Source organism: Empidonax traillii, unplaced genomic scaffold (genome assembly GCF_003031625.1).
Source record: "Empidonax traillii isolate 1590-97213 ecotype Southwest subspecies unplaced genomic scaffold, ASM303162v1 scaffold3:size4013460, whole genome shotgun sequence".
In the NCBI taxonomy this organism is placed as follows: Eukaryota; Metazoa; Chordata; class Aves; order Passeriformes; family Tyrannidae; genus Empidonax; species Empidonax traillii.
Window position 1 is genome coordinate 2,467,375 of NW_020955196.1, and position 19,854 is coordinate 2,487,228.

General features: G+C 42.8%; 1 protein-coding gene across 1 annotated transcript in view; it reads left to right on the forward strand.

Annotated features, from left to right (window-relative positions):
- Positions 1-10,048: 10,048 nt before the first annotated feature.
- MUSK (muscle associated receptor tyrosine kinase) overlaps positions 10,049-19,854 on the forward strand; it is a 51,975-nt gene continuing 42,169 nt past the window's right edge. Inside the window, exons 1-5 of the mRNA XM_027904166.1 lie at positions 10,049-10,145; positions 14,343-14,469; positions 17,662-17,813; positions 19,166-19,293; positions 19,741-19,853. Coding sequence (XP_027759967.1) covers positions 10,049-10,145; positions 14,343-14,469; positions 17,662-17,813; positions 19,166-19,293; positions 19,741-19,853 — 617 coding nt within the window. The remainder of the gene's footprint in view (positions 10,146-14,342; positions 14,470-17,661; positions 17,814-19,165; positions 19,294-19,740; position 19,854) is intronic.

A 19,854-nucleotide genomic window follows, 5' to 3' on the forward strand; every position in this document is an offset into this window, starting at 1 on the left:
AAAAAAAAAAAACAAACCAAAAAAAACCACAAAAAAAACCAACAAAAACCCACAACTCCCAGAAAACAAAAATCCAGAAACCAAACTGGTCACTGCTGTAAAGCAATCACGTGCAAAGCACCTTGACTCTATGTGCAGCCTTCCTATGTGGTTTTGTGACTTTACAGGCATGAGTGATTCCTTCTTTTTCTGGCCCTGTATCTGGGGAGATGAAACTGTGCATTACCCAGGAGCATGCTTTCCTCCCCACACAGGGAACCTCTGGAAGAAATGCACCCCATGTCACGTGAACCCTGACAATGCTGGTGAGTGATGTTGCCTCTTGCACGTCTGTGCAATGCTTTCCTTGCTCACAGGAGGAAAAGGAGAGAACTGAGTGGGAAGAAGACAATGCCTCCACCAAAGTGTGGGTGATTTATTGTGCTGTAACTCTGAGCTGAAGGTGATGGGCAGCAGTGTTTAAGAGGAGTTTACTGGGACAAGCCCATGGGATGGGACAAGCATCCCCGTCTGGCACTGGTGACAACAGCCCCTGGAGCTAGGGCTATGGTTTCTACAGAGAGCTGTAGATAGTTGCCTAATAAGTGCCCAACTCAGCTGGGTGTGGAGAGCAAAGTCACTGTCATTTGTGAAAGGCTGTCCCGGGTACTCCTGCTGGTGTGAAAAGCACACTGGCATGAATGGGGAGAGGAGCTTTGGGGTCCATGTAAGCTGAAGAAGGGCCTTACCCCCAGATATCCTGAAGACATTTTTTTTGTGTGGACTAAAATTCTAGGCTCTCCTTACTGCACTGAAAGGGGCTCCTTGACTTTGGTTGGTCATTGTAGCTCCATGTAGACCTGTAGATTGCACAGCAGGAAATGCTCCCAGTGCTAGAACCTCCAGGTCCATAGTACTGAGTGGCTTATGAGCTATTTGGCACACTTTTGGGCCATGTTAAAACAATTCCCATTTAGAGAATCCTCATTTTAGAATGGGCCCTCACCAATAGGCAATTGGAAGACTGTCCACCTCATGTGGATCAACAGTATGGATGTAGACTGGTGGTGGTGGTTGCTGTTATAGAGCCTTCTCACTTCTTCTAGGCCTGGTGAGATGAAACTGCATTTTGCTTCACACGTCACATTATAAAAGACTCAGACTTTTAACAGAAGCTTCCTATTGAAAATGCAGAATCTGGCTCCTGGCCTGATTTGGTTTAAAGTAGGAAGGTACAGCCACTGAAGTTTTACTTTAGATTCTACATGGTCTCTCTGGCATGAGTTTTCACAGAGACTTGGTTTAAACTGTATCCATGGGCTAAACCACTTCTTTTTCAGCTGGAGGTAGGGCATGGGAGAACAGAGTGGTTCACAGAGAGGAGCAGAGTTTCCCTGCACAGGGAAACTCTGATGTGCAGATAAGACAAAAAGCTGAAGTCTCAGTGATGCTAATCAAATATTAAGTTCTCAAGCAAGGGCAAACCGGCATAGCTCCACTATTGCCGAGGGAATGAGAACAGTCTACATCAGTTGGAAGTTTGCAGGCATTTTGTTGAAATTCAAGTTCATCCTGATTTTTTTTTTTTGTCTTCCATCTTCAACTTTCTTATCAGCACGAGAAGCAATTGGGTTCCTAGTATCAGTGAAAGTGGGATTTCCAGCCCCTACTAAGAAAGTAGTGGGTCTTTGTGCATACCTCATTGGCATCTCCCACATCCCCAAGTGGCTGGGAAAGGGTCAAGGACTTGGAATGTGATCATCCATCCCTTGCTGTAGGGCAGAGAGGGCCCCAGGGCACAGATGATTGCACCCTGTGGAGCTATGTGGCCTGTCCAAGCAGCATGGATGGCTCTGCAATTTGGCAGACCCTAGTCTGCAACCACACAAGGATTTTGCCATGGGAAAGACCCTGCCTCCTCCACAGCAGCTGCAGTGCATTAAACACAGTGTTGGGGAGGGGGAATTCCAACTGTGCTGCATGCCTACTGCAGTGGCCAAAGGAGATGAATCTGACCCAGTGAATTTTTTATTTGTCTGGATGCTCCAGAGCTGCCACTGCTACTTACAGAAGAAAGGAGAATATTATGGAAATTCTCCAGTCAAAAGCTTTCTGTGGAAGCACTGTCTGGAAGAACTGACTGATGGAGTTATAATCTATTTTGGAGACCAAAAAAAACCAAAGCTTGGTGCTGTTTACCAAGTTAGATTTCTAGGACAGGATGAAATCTTGGCCACCACAGCAAGGATGCTCAAGTATCTTGCTACTCCTGGGGAACTCCTGAATTCATACAGGTTTCCCTAACACAGTTTTCTCTCCCAATCACCACCTGCCTACAGCAAATCTGCCACTGGTTGGGGAAGAAGCTCCAAGGTGGAAATGTTCTGAAGCAGTGACCAGAAACCCCCTCTCCATTTGGGTTGGGATGGAGGAGGTGGAGGAGAGAAAGGAGCCTCACCCTCTACCTGTCCTGTGGGAACAGCATGTCAGGCCAGGCAGGTGTCTGTAGGAGAAGTAACTGCTCCTTGGCACAATTAATGAATTAACTCATAACCATTAATTAATCACTCACATTGCAATAAATGACAGAAGCACATCATGCTGGCCAAACATTGGAGCTGTAGGGGCAGGCCTACAAACTGTGCAAATTGCCCTTATTTCAAACATGTTTAATGATACTACATCAACAACAGGTAGGGACAGGACCCTCAGCCCAAGTCCAAGTTAAAGGATTAATCCTGTGGATATGCCAGTATTTTAACAGAATCATAGAATATGCCGAGTTGGATGGGACTCACAAGCATCATTGAATCCAACTCCAGGACCTGCACAGGACCATTCCCAAGAGTCACACCATGTGCCTGAGAGTATCATCCTAATGCTTCTTGAGCTCTGTCAGGCTTAGTGCTGTGACCACTCCCCTGGGGAGCCTGTTCCAGTGCCCAACCAACCTTTGGTGGTTGAAGTGAAAGACCTCTTTCTAATATCCAACCTAAACCTCCGCTGACACAACTTCAGACTGTTCCCTGGGGTTCTGTCAGAGGTCACTACAGAGAAGAGATCAGTGCCTGCCCCTCTTCCTCCTTTCCCAGGGATGTTGTAACTGCAATGTGGTCTCCCCTCAGTCTCCTCTTCTCCAGGCTGAACAGACCAAGTACCCTCAGCTGCTCCTCACACATCTTCCCCTCAAGGCCCTTCACCATCTTCACTGCTCTCCTTTGGACATTCTCCCATAGCTTAATACCTTTCCTATATTGCAATGCCCAAAACTGCCACAATATTCAAGGTGAGGCTGCCACAGTGCAGAGCAGAGTGGGACAATCCCCTCCCTTGACCGGCTGGTGATGCTTTGCCTGATGCCCCCCAGGACAGGGTTGGCCCTCCTGCCAGGGCACTGCTGACTCAGATTCAACTTGCCATTGACCAGAACCCCCAGGTCCCTTTCCACAGCACTGCTTTCCAGCCTCTCATTCCCCAGTCTGTACAAACATCCAGGGTTGGCCCATCCCTGGAGCAGAATCTGACACTTCTCCTTGTTGAACTTCATATGGTTGGTGATTGCCCAGTCCTTTAATTTGTTGAGGTCTCTCTCCAAGGCCTCCCTCCCTTTGAGGGAGTCAACAGCTCCCTCCACTTTTGGATCATCTGCAAACTTGGTTCTTTGTCCAAGTCACTTATGAAGCTGTTGAAGAGCACAGGGCCCAAGATGGAGCCCTGTGGAACCCCACTAGTGACAGTTTGAGCACAACATCTCATACATGTCTTAAATGCCACCTGTTATGCAGAACCTGCAGAATTTTCTTCTCAGTGTCTAATTTTGTTCCCTATGCTCAGCAAACACATGTAAAATCTCTTACCTATTCCTCTTTTGTAGCACCTTAGGGGCTCCTGAGCTCCCTCCTCTCATTCTGAGTGCCCCACAGGCTTTTTTGCAGGGCTAGAAAAGCTTTTATTGGGGCACAGAACGCTGCTGTGGTTCTTGCAGAAAGCACAAGTCTGCAATCCCCCTCTAGCTGATGCAGGGGCCTATATTCCATGGGGAGCTGTGCATTGCTAAAGGATATTTCCTCGAGGTCTGTGTCTTCGATGCTCCCATTTCTTGCCTCACATCATTTGGGTGCATATCATTATTGCAGTGTTTGCTTTTAAATGTGCTGAATGTGTTGAATGCATCTTTTGCATAAAGATCTGCCATTTAATTAAGGAGACATACCCATACATGCTATGCTAGTTGTGGTGCTTCCAAATAATACACAACAGTTTTCAAATAGCAGCCAAGGTGACTCCTGTAGCAGGTAGATATTGGGATGGTCCAAAACACTATAGCCAAGAATTCCTCAGTAAGTGAAGTTCACACTGGGACCCACTCTCTGCAGTGCAAGACTCTCTCCTATAGAAATGACTGGGATGTCACCAAGGATTATGGCTTCAAATGAGCAGCAGGTGAACTCTAAGAAATAAAGATCACAGGCAACCTTCTGCTCTCAGTTACACTCCATTGACGTCAGCAGGGTTGCCTGGGGTTAACTCAGAGCAGAATTTAATTCCTCATTTTTAATGAGTGTAGCCAAAGCCCCCCAAAATGTTTTTCAGCATATGGTACAGTGTCTAAAAATGTCACCAGTTACTCCTCAGCTACACATCCTGCGAAGTTCTTCTTCCTATCACAGCAACAGAAAAAAAAGCTATCTTGTCTGCAAAAAGCTCATGGAGCCTTTTCGCATGTCGCAGCACGCTGCTCACGGTTTAGTGAAACGAAAGGGGATAGGATGCCCCTGGGACTTGGGTGTTGCACACCTCCTGCAACCACTCATGGCAACTCGCCATCAGCTGGCAGGATGCAGCAGCTCCATTTCAGGTGTCCAGTTCCACTGGTAGACATGCTATTGCATGGGTGCAGGTACTTTTGAAACTTGAGTGTTTCCTCATATCACACCCATATGTTGTAACACCTCCTGGGTCCCATTTGGCTGCAGAGAGATGCTGTGAGTTTCAGAGATGCCATAGTTATTGAAGGAAAAGGTATTTACAGGACTGTGAATCTATGATCACTGAGGACAGTTGATTTCTACACTGCGTACAGGACTACAATACTTCACCTGAAACCAGTTGTGGTAGAAGCTGTATGTTTAAAACCAACCTGGTTGGCTGCTTGTGGCATGCCTATAAACTCCTGCCTCTTGACTTTTGCTACTCCACAATCTAAGACAACAAACAAGATAAAAAAATAATGACAGGTAAAAATCCAAAATTCAGCCTTTTTTAGTCTGACACATGACACATCACTGTACATATATTTATTTAGTTGTCCTTTCCCTTGGTTTTATTTTTGATTGTTTTAAAGAGGTGCTGACAACAATTAAAATATTACTCACAGGAGTTCTCTTATTAAATAGCCAGAATTTATTTCGTAATGACTGTGTTTATGCAGTTAACTGCTATTATTACTGTTAAACCAAGTTGAGGTTGAATTTACTTCTTGTTGAGAGTGAGATTTTACAAGATGCAGTATTTTGGGATCAAAATCAATGGGATGTATTAAATCCCTAATGCACTGCTGTCCTGAAGCACCTCCTTGTTTCTGCAAGAAGGAATTCTGCAGGGAGATGTTCTCCTTCATGCAGTTCCCATAGCCTGGGAATCCTCACCAAGTCCCTCCTTCCCCCTGTTCCCTGGGCGGTTCAGTCAGGGCTCTGCTCTAACTGTTTCTAAACGTTGTTGTTTCTCACTTGCTGGGTTGTGGTACCATGTGATGGAGAGAAGGTTTTCTGTGTCAGCAGCAGTCCTGGCCCCACAGATTGCACTTTTCTGATGGTAAGCAGAGGATAAAAGACTGAAATCAAAGGCTGAGGAAAAGAAGTTGTACTTTCCTGTGGCATCCCTTTTTGGGGAAACGGGCATCTCCAGCTCAGCCCAGCTCAGCACTGTCACAGTATTATCTTCTCAGTGAGGAGAGGATTACTGAGGGTGGGATCTTTCTCCTTGTTGTGATGTGGGACTGGATAATGGGGACAACAAGCTGAAATAGAAGGCAGGTCTCCCAGAAGAGAAATTAATTCTATATATTATGAAATAACTTCATTCAATGCTCCCTCTTTGTTATATACACTGTACAGAGTTAGCTAGATGCATGACAAGGGATCTTCTTTGTTCATTACAGTATTTACACCATTTCACTGCAGTAATGACATCTCATAACTCTACAAAATTTTGCCCCACCACAAAACATAGTACAGCATCTTAGATTATTCAGTACTGTCAGTTCCTGTGAGCTGAGAAATTACAGGAAACTTTATAGCAAGATGATAGCAAGAAATTAATGCAAATTTTAGGTTTCCCAATTGCCACAAAATCTCAAGAGGAAAAAGGAGGACCGTTTTAGATTCAGGCATCAGAGCTCAGTAAGTGTTGAAATATTAGTAGGAGATCAGAGACTGGTCCAGATGGCTGAGGGTAGAGGCCAAGCCAAATGTGCCTGAAACCCTCCAATTTAAACACAGTAAGTGGGGCTTTGGGATAGGTCTGCGTTTCTTAAAAGACTGTAGAGAAAAGCCTTTCCTTCATTTAAAAAACCAAAACACTAAACATAAAAGCCTCAAGTGCAGGGTAAAGAACAGCAGCAGCACAGCTTATTCCTTTACATGTTACACTGAGTACAGCATTCCCTCTTCTGACACAAGCAACAATACCTTACTGGCTGTATGTGTGCTGCAGGCTGGGTTAAATCCCTTGGAGCCAGTGGCAGTAACAGCTGCTTCCACTCAGGATCCCTGTAAAGAAGTGATTTACGATGTGTAATAAAAGAGCTAAAATGATGTTTATCTCCTCCTCTAGTGCTGGCATGCATTGTCAAAAGTGCTCTTTCCATGGCATACAATAGAGGTTGTGCTGCCTTTAGGTCCTGTTGGCAAAGTGGGCAGGGTGGACTGGGAGGACTGGTGAAACCATGACCCTATGGCAGTGTGACCTTGATTCATTTCTGTGTTAGAAGGCCTGTGTACAGCCTCAAGTGGTCAGTGGTTTTCACTGTCAAATGTTTTGTGAGGCTGCCCTGTATCTGAGAGGCCAGCAGGTTTGAGGAGGGAAGCAGTAAGGATGCACAGGGCATCAGGGACATGTGGGTGCATGCATTTCAGGGAAAGACCACATACTACATGCTTTTGGGCTCTCTGCTGGCTGGAAGTAGGCTTGGAGCCATCACACGGGAGCTTGGGATTTGAAAGCCACTTGCCTTCTGTGTCTGTACATGTCTGCTGCCTTAGCAAGTGAGGGTGTGCTCTTTTTCTGGGACTGCCTTCAGCAATGCACGAATGATCTAGGAGGTTCTTCAAAAGCATTGATGATAACTTTCTTCTACAAGAGGTGGAGGAGCCAGCAACTAAGTGGTATGGTGTTGGACCTCACACCATAACAAACAAGGTGTGGTGTTGGACCTCATCATCACAGCTAGGCTTCGCAAGCAAAGATTTGAGAAGGGCTCTACCCATGCTTGCTACAAACATGCTGGTAGCTAAAAAGGCCAATGTGAGATAGACAAGTCCAGTTGCAGAAGGTACAGCAGAAAGACTCCCCAGGTGATATCGACGAGACACGATTCTTTCTGCATTGTCTTTTCTCCTCGAGAGTGATCCTGCGTGTGTTCTCAAAAGCAGTAGCAGCTTTTAGATGGTGTGTCTCCAGGCCTCCTGATTGGAGGCCAGGGTAAACCAATGGTGATGATCAATATGGCCAAGGCTGAGGGATTGTTTCAGGCAGTCCTTGTATCTCCTCTTCGGGGCTCCTCTCTTGCGGCAGCCAGTGGCAAGTTCCCCATAGAGCACGGTCTTAGGGAGGCGATGGTCCTGCATCCTGGAGACGTGCCCTGCCCAGCACAGCTGAGTTCTCAGCAGCATGGCCTCAATGCTTGTGGACCTCATACCAAATCTTTGAATGGTTGTGGTGACCATGAGAGGTGCCTGAGGACTGGAAGAAAGCAAATATCACTCAGTCAAAGGGCAAGTAAGAGGATCCAGGGAACCACCAGACAGTCAGCCTCACCTCAGTCTGAAGTCAGGCAGGTAAATGCTTTCCAAGAACCACCCAGATCGTTTGTGCCTTTCTGAAGGCAAGTCAGAAAAAGAGTGCATCCTCACCTGCTAAGGTAGCAGATGTGTACAGACACAGAAGGCAAGCGACCTTCAAATCCCAAGTTTCCACGTCACTGCTCCAAGCCTACTTCCAGCCAGCAGAGAGCCCAAGAGCATGTATTGTGTGGTCTTTCCCTGAGATCCATCCATGTGTCACTTCATGCAGTAACCTGAGGACCAGTGCACCCTTGCTGCTTCCCTCCTCAAAGCTGTTGGCCTCTCAGATACAGGCAGCTTCACAAAACTTGAAGAGAACTTTACCCTAAAAGACCAAGTTGCATTTCTGTGGAACAGATTAATTGGTTATATCTGGACTTGAACAAAAGAAATATTTGTAAGTTCAACCATGAATCAGGATTTCTCTGTTCTGTGGTAGGATTATTGTTGTTTCATTGTTGTCTTCTGTTTTCTTTGTTGTCATTACTAGTTCCAGTATTCTTTGAATATCTTTAACATCTTCTATGAGTGTTTTGGGCTTTATTCATCTTCAGAGCCATGGTATTTCCCCACAGTAACACTGCCATTATAAAGCCATGTCAAATCATAGGGATTCACAGTCATAGTACTGGCCAGTTTTACTTCATTTGCTCCTCAGAAGAAGGACTGTATGTTCATGGCAGAAATGACTGTTAAGAAGTGGTTGAAATGAAGAGTTTCAGCACATAAACAAAATTTCAGAGATCTCAAAATACCTTTTACTGTGGTGTGTTATGACTGTGCATTCCCTTTCCTCAAACCATGTAATTTAGTGTCAAACTGTCATGCACTCTGCTGATAACATGATGAAATCTATTTGGAGTCATGTTCAATGAGCATCATCATCAATTAGGTTCTTTCCAGCTTGATTATTCATTTTTTCACTTGTGCTCTTGCAGATATTGCCCCCACATCAGCCTTTTCACAGTGGTAAGCCTCTTTGCAAACATTCTTCATGTAAATATGTATGTGCTGGAAAAACAGGCAGTACAAATGACTTGATATTTTGGAAAAAGAATGTGACATGTAAACCACTGTGTTAGGATGGAGCAAGACAGAGTGAGTCAGGACATCTGCTTGACTCTGATACTCCTCTAAATCTTTCTGGAAAATGAGAACTGCTTTTCAGTCTTTCACCTTAGACAGAGACCTGGTGGTTAATAGGATATTTCTGAAGATTAGTATCAATATCCAACTGTCATATTTCCCTACAGTAATACCTTTATCCATGCCTGGTTCCCCTGGGCTGCTGCTGATGTTGAAAGGGAGTGGTCCTTTTCTCCTACGCTACAAATTTCACTTCTACTGTGGGTTTTTAATTATTATGGGGTCTGTTTCCAGGATAAGGTTTTGTTTTTTCAGTATGCTGCACTGCTTCTCAAACACTGATGACCTTCTTGGCAAAGAGAGGCACTTTCAGCCACCAATGCCAACTTCTCCTGATCCAGCAAATGCAACTGTTAAGAAAAGAAATGCTATCAGCAGGACAACAGGTGGCATATTGCAGCCAATCTTGAATGGTTATAATAAGAGGGAGTGTGTGTGACAGAGAGAGAGAGGAGAAAAAATGGAAAAGAGGGTGACTACGCTGAAGGAAAATCTAGTGGCAAGCATTTTTTCCACTACTGCACTTACATGGTGCTAGAATGAAGGTCTGCTGACTTTGCAGCGCAGGGGTAGGGTACTGCCCTGGAAATGCATTTGCCCATTGTACTGCTCTCTGTTTGCTTAGAAGGAATTCAGAAGGGATTTGCTTTCTCTTGTTTCATGAGCCCCACGCTTTCACACTGACCAAAGTGGATACGCACCAGCTGGCCACGTCCATCATCACCGCTGGGTGGGAGAATTCCTGATTATACTTAGATCCCTCAGACCCTGCTCTGTCACTAGCAGAGAAGCTCTGCTTGCGCACTGCTTCCGAAATGCAGCCGGCTGGGAGGTCCACACGCCTCGCCTGAAGGAGCCAGATGCCTTCTGGATCAAACATGAATGACTTGCTGAAGGTGCCCCTGGTGCACGTCCTCACCCTGGCAGCCCTCAGCTTGGCTGAGACACTCCTGAAAGGTTTGCTTAGAGGGGCTTTTGCCCTGTTCTTCTTCTTCTGTCACTTTGCTGAAGGAGGTTTTAGAAAGGGGAGGGTGTCTCTGGTAATGGTAGGGTGGGTGGTGCTGTAGTGTTCCCAAAAAAGACAAAAAAAGCTCTGCTTTTAGTAGTCACTTCACTGCTTTTAGAAGGATAGCAGTGAAAATAGTCACGTCTGGAATTAAAAGGTTCTTTGTCTATGAAGAGCATGTAGTCCATTGTAATGGGCAGGGGGGTCTTTGGGTTCAGCCTGGGTAGGATGCGTATTTCTCATGTCAAAGGAAGCTCAGAAGAGTTAATGGCTGGTAGTATCCATTGCTGCAGAGCCCAAGACTTGTGGTGTTTGGCATGCGTGTGTATGCTTATAGGTAAAACTCATAGGTAAAACTTCAAAAGAAGTAAACAGCTATGATGTCTTTACAAAGCGTGTGTATATAAACACAAACATGCATTGTTTGTATATCATACAATATAGAAGTTATTATACCTTCCTGCTATCTTATGTTTGCACACACACATAGGCACATGCATACACACTTTTAGCCAGCAGAAGAACTGGGAAAAAAATCTGTTTAGGAAACTCTCTGAGGTACCAATTGCAACCATGGACTTCTACACATACCATCTGATAATGCTTTGGGCAAAAATTTTTACTGCGCAGTGATTGTCCAAAGCCATTCAACGCATACTAGAAACATTTCAGCTTCAGGAGAACAAAACAAAATCTTATTCACGTGTTAGGCAAACATTGCGGCTCTTGCAGGGCTGTGCTTTTATAATGGTTAGTCAGATTGTTCTCAAAATTAAAAAAAAAAAATGTATCTCCTTCATAAAAACCTTTTAAAATAAAAATGTATATGTTTTTCTAAAGCACTAAAATAAGTTGGTGAACCCTAGTATTTTTGAATGCTGCGGTAAGGCAGGATTTGAAAAGCAAGAAAAACAAAGAGAACACAGATTTTTTTTTTTTTTTTCTGGTGTCACAGGGCAATGAACAGACACATATCCTTTTCTAGAACATCACATCAGGTGAATGAATTGTCTTGTTCCTTGAGTGAGGCTGAAAGGTGACTACAGTCCAATTGCCCTATACAGGACTTTCAGCGTTAGCTGGAAACAGAACTGAGCAGTTTTGGACCAGAGGAACTGCAGTTTCTCTAGGTGTCTGCGATGCTGCGGGAAGGACTGGCTCTGCTTTCTGCATTATTTTGTTTGTCTGTCTTGTCTAGTTTCAAAAGTGTGAATCCAAATCCAAAGCCAAGCAATCTGAAAGCTTCTGGTGGGCTGAGGATAGGAGCGGATTTGCTTTCTTGTGGCCCCGTGACCAGCCTTGGGTCATTTTGCTATCTCGGGAAACTACAGCTGACATCGAGAGAAAGGGCACCTGTGTGGCTTTACACATATATAAGTTAATTGATTTTCAATGTTACTTTAAGCCACAGAGTTACCTTAAAAATGTCAGAAAGCCACAACAGATGCTCATGGAAAAGTTTGTCTCCATTTCTATGTGCTGATAGATATGTCCGTACCCTGTTTGGATTTTATTTTCCCATGTTAACATCTGGTAATGCAGGCATCCTAAGTTTTCAGAGTTTTGAGTGCTTTCTGAAGAAAACATAGGCAGCTACACCTGAGCAGTTTGGATGGCTTTTAGAAGCAAAAGCAAGCACCATCTCAGACATTTCGGTGCTCTGTTGTAGCCTCACAACAAAATGGCATCATTGCTTGCTGTCTCCACTTGATTTGAATATCACAAAGTTAAAAAAAGAGCATACGAGGCAATACCACATCACTGTTGCTGTCACAGTTTCTCTTTGAGGATTCAGAATCTGGGGAGGCAGCTATAAAAAAATTCCTTTTCTTTTCGCCATTGTGCTGTTGGTTTGGACTGTATTGTTTGTAACAGACTTACAGACTTCTGCCCGAAGAGCTGTATGCTGGTTTTCAGGAGGTGCCAGATCAGACCATGTGTAGGCAATATTTTGTCATGCACTGAATTAAAGACACTCCATAAGAACATTTAACTGTTTCTAGATAATTTATTAATATATAAAGCTGATGGGTCTTGTTTCCCCAAAAGAATAAGTTACTGTTGTAACGCATATTGACTTTCGGTACAAATACAACTTTATTCCTTGTGAGAATGGCTGTGCTTATCCTGACAACAGTTACAAAACTGGTTGCTTTGAATTATCACTACTGTAAAAATTTACATTTCTCAGGGTTAGAGAAGCATCCTTCCAGAGACCAAGACATGTGGACAACAGCAACAAAAACATACTATATGAAATTAGATTGCAAAATTCCAGGGTTAATGCCATCAAAACCCAATAAACTCTGTCACAAAATAGCAATGTCGCTTTTGAAGTAGACACGATAGCCATCGGTGAGGGTTATTCTCCTAAGACAACCTTCAATAGTAGGAAAATTTTGGCTTTATGGCAATCTTCCATGTGGTTTCACTGGCATAGAATTCATCTGGGGTGCAATACAGAGATTATTTCTATCTAATGTAACCCAAAATGACCCAATATATAGAAGCGTGATACAATTTGAAGCAGTGATCTTGAACAATGAGTCTGTCATGGACTTGTTTTAGTTAATTTTTCTTTAGTAGAATGTTTAGTACTACCTTAGCTATAGTTTTGAGATTTATATAAGTACAGTCATTACTGGTAATCAACTATGCAACTCAAAGTTATAAAATCTAGAAATATTATTGATGCAAATTTTTTCTAATGAAATGTCAAAAGTGTTTAGAGTTTTACATAAACCTGATAGTGGAACCTGATCCTTTCTTACTCTAGCTTTATTCGGGCAGAACTCCAAAGACATTCTAATTTTTTGACTCCCATGTAAATTGAAAAACATTAAGGTGTAGACTTTCTATTCTTCTCAGCCACTAAAATTTGAGTGTCTTCTGTTTTTCCCTTTTCTTAGGAGGAAGCTATTGATGAATTGATATAGTTAATTTTTTTTGCCTGAATTTAAATCTTAAGATACTAGGGAGGATCAGCAGACAAACAGCAGTTGGTATTCTCCTGTGAAAAGACAAACAGTATGCGACATACTGCTGCAGTCAGGGAGGAATAAGAAGACTCCTGCATCCATTATACATTTTCAAGGTGGTGTTTAGGAATATGGTATGAAATTAGTTTATCTCATCTCACAACAGTAATCAGCGAAATCCAGTCCAACAAGTATGGGTGTGTGTCCCTTGCAGCCACAGATTAAAAATCATTCAAGTGTCTTTGGAGGCAGTGGCTGCAATGCATACCACATGCAGAGAAAGTGATTCACTAGTTTTATGCTTTAATCCCTTCCACCTATGATTCAAGTCTTTTACCAGAGTGGTAGCAAGGGTTTCTAAAGATAAATTCGAGTATCACAGCAGGTATGATAACAATTCTGTGATAATAAGCATCAGACATAGCTATTAGACTTCTAACTCTTGTGCTACTTGGCTAGGAAAAGTGAGTAAAAGAGAACATGTGCTATTAATGACAAATCTGAAAGACCTGAATGACTGTTGTGAGCCTGGCTTTGAAAAATACAGTGCTATATAGTAGGTTTGGTGTTTAAAGAAAAAAAAAAAAAAGGACAAATAGTTTAGAATGGACAAATCCTGTAATAATGATGAAGAAGCCCAAATCATAGAATTAATTGGGTTGGAAGAGACCTCTGAGATCATTAACTCCAACCCTTGATCCAACCCCACTATGATTATCAGATCATGACACTCAGTGCCACATCCAGCCTCATCTTAAAAACCTCCAGGGATACTGAATCCACCATCTCACTCATTATGCATTAATAAAGAGGCATTCTGCCCACTCCAGTTGCAGGTCAGCTTGGCTTCAATTGATGTGCTGCTCCTTGCACTTCCAGCCTATGCAATGCCAGGGGCAGCCTGGCAGGGGGACAGCCTCGCCTATGTTCTTGCAGTGTGCCACCTAGTGCTGTGAACTTTGGGGGACAGGAGGGTTAGAAGCATAGGATCCACAGGGCTTCTGGGAGCTTGGTTTGCTCTGTTTCGCACCCTGTGGAGAGGCCACAAAGCAAAATGCCATTAAGTGACCATGCAGGGACAGCTGCCCCCAACCAAAGGTTTCTGGCAGTCTGTGTGCCCCTCTCCAGGAGACACCATAAGGCGTTCTCATTTTCTCTTCCTTCCTACAGCTCCCTTGATCACCACTCCTTTGGAAACAGTGGATGCACTAGTAGAGGATGTGGCCAAGTTTGTCTGCGTAGTGGAGTCGTATCCTGAGCCGGAGATTACGTGGACACGCAACAGCATTCCCATCAGGTAGGGAGCAGCCCCAGCCTGCTCCAGCAACTCCTGCCAAAACTGGCAGTGTTTTCTTCATGATTAACGAGATATCTGGAATTATAAAAATAGGTCTGTGGCAGGGAAGAGCGTGAGTGGCTGTATTTATACAGGAATCTGTGTTCCTTACAGAGCGGTAAGAGCAACTTCACTCACTTGAAGACAGTTGGTTTCTGCTGTAAGCTATGCAGTGATAGCTTTAGACAGTTCAGTCTGCTCTGTTCCTCTGTTTATGTATTTATGAGGTGGGAGGATGCTGTATAATATTTACAAGGAGTTTTGCAAGACTTTGTTGCCTGTCTCAATGTTCTCAGGAACTTTGCATGGAAGGGGTCACGCTATGCTATTCTTGTTTGCTTCTAGTTCTGGATCTGCCCATAGGAAAGTGGCTTCTCATTGTTACACTTTCAAACATTAACATCAAGATGCATCAAGATGCAGATGAAAAAGGCAGCCTTGGAAATGTCTTGTGGAAGTTGCTATCATTGCTTTTGCTCTGTTGCCATAGACGGGCTTCTACAAAGTAAATTGTACCTGATCTTCCAGCTCTGAAATCACATTACATCTACCACATACCTTCACATGTTTTTTACTCTAGTTTGCTGTTAGTGACTCCCTCTGTAAAGAAAAATTACAGCACCCCCTTTGTTGGTTAATGCCTATTCTCTACAAGAGATGCCCATGTTAGGCAGATGGTCACCTGAAGCATGGTTCTCACTATTGTGGTCAAGCATCCAAACAGCCTTTGAACCACTGACTTGGGAAACTCCAAATAAGTTGGTAGCAGCAGGACATCTTACATCTTGGAATATAATTTTAGAATAGGAGGAAAGCAGGAAGGCATTGTAGTCTTCAGAAATCAGTTTTTTTCATTGCCTGCAACCTCGCAAAATCCTAGTCTTAATCCTCTCACTCTGGCTTTGTTGCAGTATGGAGGTCTGAACTTCCATGGATGTTATTTACAAGGCAGGTCACCGTGACTGAAAATCAAAGGTGGGAGAGGATGCCAGTCATGCAGGACTGTGCCTTTCTCTCCTCAGGTCTTTAAAATGGTCACTTTATATGTGTTCTAAGATAATATGAAAACCTGACCATTTCACACCACAATCCCCACTTCCAAAAGCCCAACACACCTTTCTAAAAGTCATCCCATTCTCTCTCTGAGAAACAATGCCTTTTCCACAACATTGATCAAAAAGGAAAATACAGGTAAAAACCTCTCTGCTGGTGAGGCCAGAGAGCTCAAGTGCTTCATTCCTTTACTAGGGCTTCCAGAGCAACAGTAATAGCAGCAATCATTTCACTTTCACAAAACTCTGTGGCATTAATTGTCAGTACTGCTGGATACAAAAGCTCAGACCAAAGACAGGGAAATGGATAAGCTGAATATATTTCTGCTACTTTCTAAGAACTCAGATGAAAATATTTGCAGAATGGAAAAGGATCAGATCAGTGGGCTTTTTTTTTTTTTTCTGAAAAAACCTCCATATAAATATACTTCTGTGCCTCTGTGTATATATCAAACTTCAAAGGTCCTAGTTATTGCAAGCAATTAATATCAGTTATTTTATTTACAAGTTTTTCTTCTCTTGCCAAGTCCCAGCACCTTGAACAGACAGCTAGGCTAACCTTCAGAACAAAACAGTGTGTAAACTTTCAACTTTGATGGGAATAGGGCCAGGACAGAGACTGCTGTCAGCACTAGTATTCTGGATGCGCCTTTCCTTTTGGCATCAAAATATGTGCAAAGAGACCAGCAGGTGCCCTGTGCTGGCTGAAATTGTTAACTGTTCCATTTTCCAGGACAGGGCTGCCCACAATAAGCCTTCCTCAGGGAAAGAAGGGTATAGAGTTAGCACATTTTTTACACTATGGATGAGTTCATGGTACTTTTTCTTCCCATGGTGAAAAAGAGGAGAGAGATATAAGACTGAAAGGCAAAAGGCTGTTGAAAGGAAATGTTTGCCTGTAAAAACAGGACATATTTAGGTGTAGGAATTCATGATAGCTCAGGTCAGAACTGTTCTGCTAGTATTCATCAGTATCTAAGTCAAAGTGCATGAAAGTGCTTCCAAAAATTGTCTATAAAGGTGTGAAACTCAAACACAAAGGAATTTATGAAATGCTGTGCAAACATTTTTTAGTGAACTTTTCTTATATTTTTGCAGTTTTGTAATGAAAATCAAGAGTACAATCCTCCGACTTCTCATCAGCTTTCTACTGTTCCCTTGCTCTCACCCACAACTCACCCCACTCCCCTCCCTTCTCTACACCCCCCATCATGTTCACATACAGAACTGGTCTTTGCCCCACGTACTTTGTTACAATATCCTACATCCTTATTGTTCCAGCTTCAGGGCTTCTCTTGCCTTCTCTGAAGTCTCCAGGTTAAAGCCTGCTTTGTTAAAACTATAGCTATCCTTGAATCCTCCAACCCTGAAAATCCTTCATCACATTTCTTTGCTTGTTTCTTTTTTTTTTTTTTTTTTTTTTTTTTTTTTTTTTTTTTTTTTTTTTTTTTTTTTTTTTTTTTTTTTTTTTTTTTTTTTTTTTTTTTTTTTTTTTTTTTTTTTTTTTTTTTTTTTTTTTTTTTTTCCTCGTTGGTTTGGTTTTTTCCCCCCAAAAACAGACAAAACCTCTCCTGGATGTGGACACAAAAATACATGGGTTTTTGTTTTTATTTATTTTCCCAACATCATAAATCTTTCTGTAACTTTATCTGCTTAGTGAAAAAAGCTTTTCTTTTTATTCTGAAGAAGGTTTCTTTAAACAAGTTCAACCACCTTTAGTTACTATATAAGCACTCCTTCCTTTACACTGAACAATTATAGCTAACAGGACCAGCTGGAAAAGACCATTTGTGCTCATGTCTGTCCTTGGCCAGTCAGACACCCAAACGTGGTATCTACTTACTTAAACAATATTTGGATGGAGGAAGAATTGCCACTACACCAGTGGCAGTCAGGAGCTGCATGGTCTAGTGAGAATCTAAGAGAATCTTAAAGCCCAGCTCAATGTTTTCAGCGCCCTTCCTTCCCCTTGCAGGTTGAAAATAAAAGGTAAAGCTTACTGCCATTTGTAGTAGTGTCAGTGGTCTGTGGATTCAAATGCAATTCTCCGTCTCTCCCTTGCTGTTCTCCCAGCCCTGACGATCTGTGCTGTGCCCTACAGGCTGTTTGACACGCGGTACAGCATACAGAGGAACGGGCAGCTCCTGACCATCCTGAGCGTGGAGGACAGCGATGATGGGGTGTACTGCTGCACAGCAGATAACGGGGTTGGAGCAGCTGCACAGAGCTGTGGGGCTCTCCAGGTGAAAATGCGTAAGTGGGAATGCAATTTCCTCCTGACACCGTGTGAGGATTTAATTGAAAGCCTGAGCAGACCCCCAGGTATGGCCCCCCAGGATCCATGTTCAGGGCAGACCCATGTTCTTGAGAGCCTGGATGCAGTCCTTTGAGGCAGAGACACAGCATATTGGGTCAAATCTTAGCGTAGGTCTGATTATTCACTTTGAGTAATCACACTTGTGCTAGGAGCAGGGGATAAATCCCAATACTTTGAGGAATGCTTTTTGTGCAAAACATTATAAAATAAGCACAAATTAATAAATTTCACTAAGCAGGTTTCTGCCTGAGGATGGCAAAAGCAAGTAAATGTTATTCAGGCACTCTCAGCAGTAGTGTGGAATGGTCTGGAGCACCACAAGGTAAATGTCATCATCTTACATGAAAGGCAAAGTACTTGTTCTTTTAAAGGGCTATGTATGATCTGAACTTGGTGAAGCTGAACTCATGTGGCTGCAGTTGCTAACACAAACACTTTAAAGGGCAGCAGAGATACAGTCTGGCTAAAGCATCTGCTTGTAGGAAAGGATTTATCTGTGCTAATGAGCATGATCCTCCAGGTCTGCTAATTCTGGAGTTCTACAGCACCCCAGTCACTTGCGGGTGGAGGCCAGGACGTGATGCGCTCTTAAAGCTTGTTTTTCTGCCGGTTCAGTAACACGCAAGGGAGTCAAAATATTAGGTCTCCCAAAATACTGAGATGACAATCTTTTTTACTCCCTGCTCAAAGTAAGCTAGGCCACATGGTTCCTTGGGTAAAATAAATTTAAATTTATCCCTTATTAACTTCAGGGAGTTTGATTGTTTTTTTCTTTAAAGATCATTTCTTCTTTTCACTAGCATAGTCATAAATCCTTCAGTTCCAGATTTTACATTGAGTTTACATGCCTTACTTGTTGAGCTAGAGGCAAGCCTGGGTTAAAACTGTTTCAAAATCAATTCAGTCCAGATCTGAACTTTCATACAAGACAGAGTTTACACAGTAAAGAATGTCAAAACCTGGAATGCAAACATTCTTCAATACTGGAAATACTCTTATCTGAATTTGGATTTTAGCCCAGGCATTAATTCAAATGACCATCAAACTCCACTCAGGAAAACAAATAACCCATGTAAGTTAACTGCTTTTGCATCCATAAACTGAAACTTAATTGTGTGCTGAAGAAAGTTCTTTCTTTCCAGGGCAGTTTATGATAAAGTAAGACCGCTCTACCTTTCAGCAATATACAGAAAAAGCATAAAAATTTTTGATGTCATTTCTGAATTTGTCATGTTCTAATATCTCTTAGCTTCATTTCAACTTTAATTTTGGACTTTTAAAATTTTAGGACCCAAAATAACCCGACCACCTGTAAATGTGGAAATAATAGAAGGCTTAAAGGCTGTTCTTCCATGTGTCACAATGGGGAACCCAAAACCTTCTGTTTCATGGGTCAAAGGAGAAACAGTTGTAAAGGTGAGCAGAGAACCATTTTTAAGTAATGGTAATTATTTCTTAAAGGTATTGTGTTAAATATTATCATCAGCTATAGTATTTGTAAATTCTAGTTGCTAGAAAGCAAGCATTTGGAAAATCCAGGGCTCATCTCTCTGGATATCTATATCTTATATTTTATATCCTTATTACTACTAAGCGTGGATAAATGCTGATGAATGCACTTATGAGTGTTCTCATAAATAAGAGCTCTTCTGAGGCTATAATTCAGAGAACTGCAAAAATAGGGATGGGTGAGTGTGTCATGACAATGCTGAGTGGGAAGAGCTGGCCTCAAATCCTTTGGTTGTAGGGCAACACAAATAATGTTCGTGCATGTCAGCCCAATCTTTGTAAACAGATATTTGATGCTGTTTGTGTGCAGCCTGCATGTAGAGGCCTCACCTCCACTGCTCCTTCCTCTGGCAGGAGACTGCTCGCATTGCTGTCCTCGATTCAGGGAATTTAAGGATACACAATGTTCAGAGAGAAGATGCAGGACAGTATCGTTGTGTAGCCAAGAACAGTCTGGGCACAGCCTAT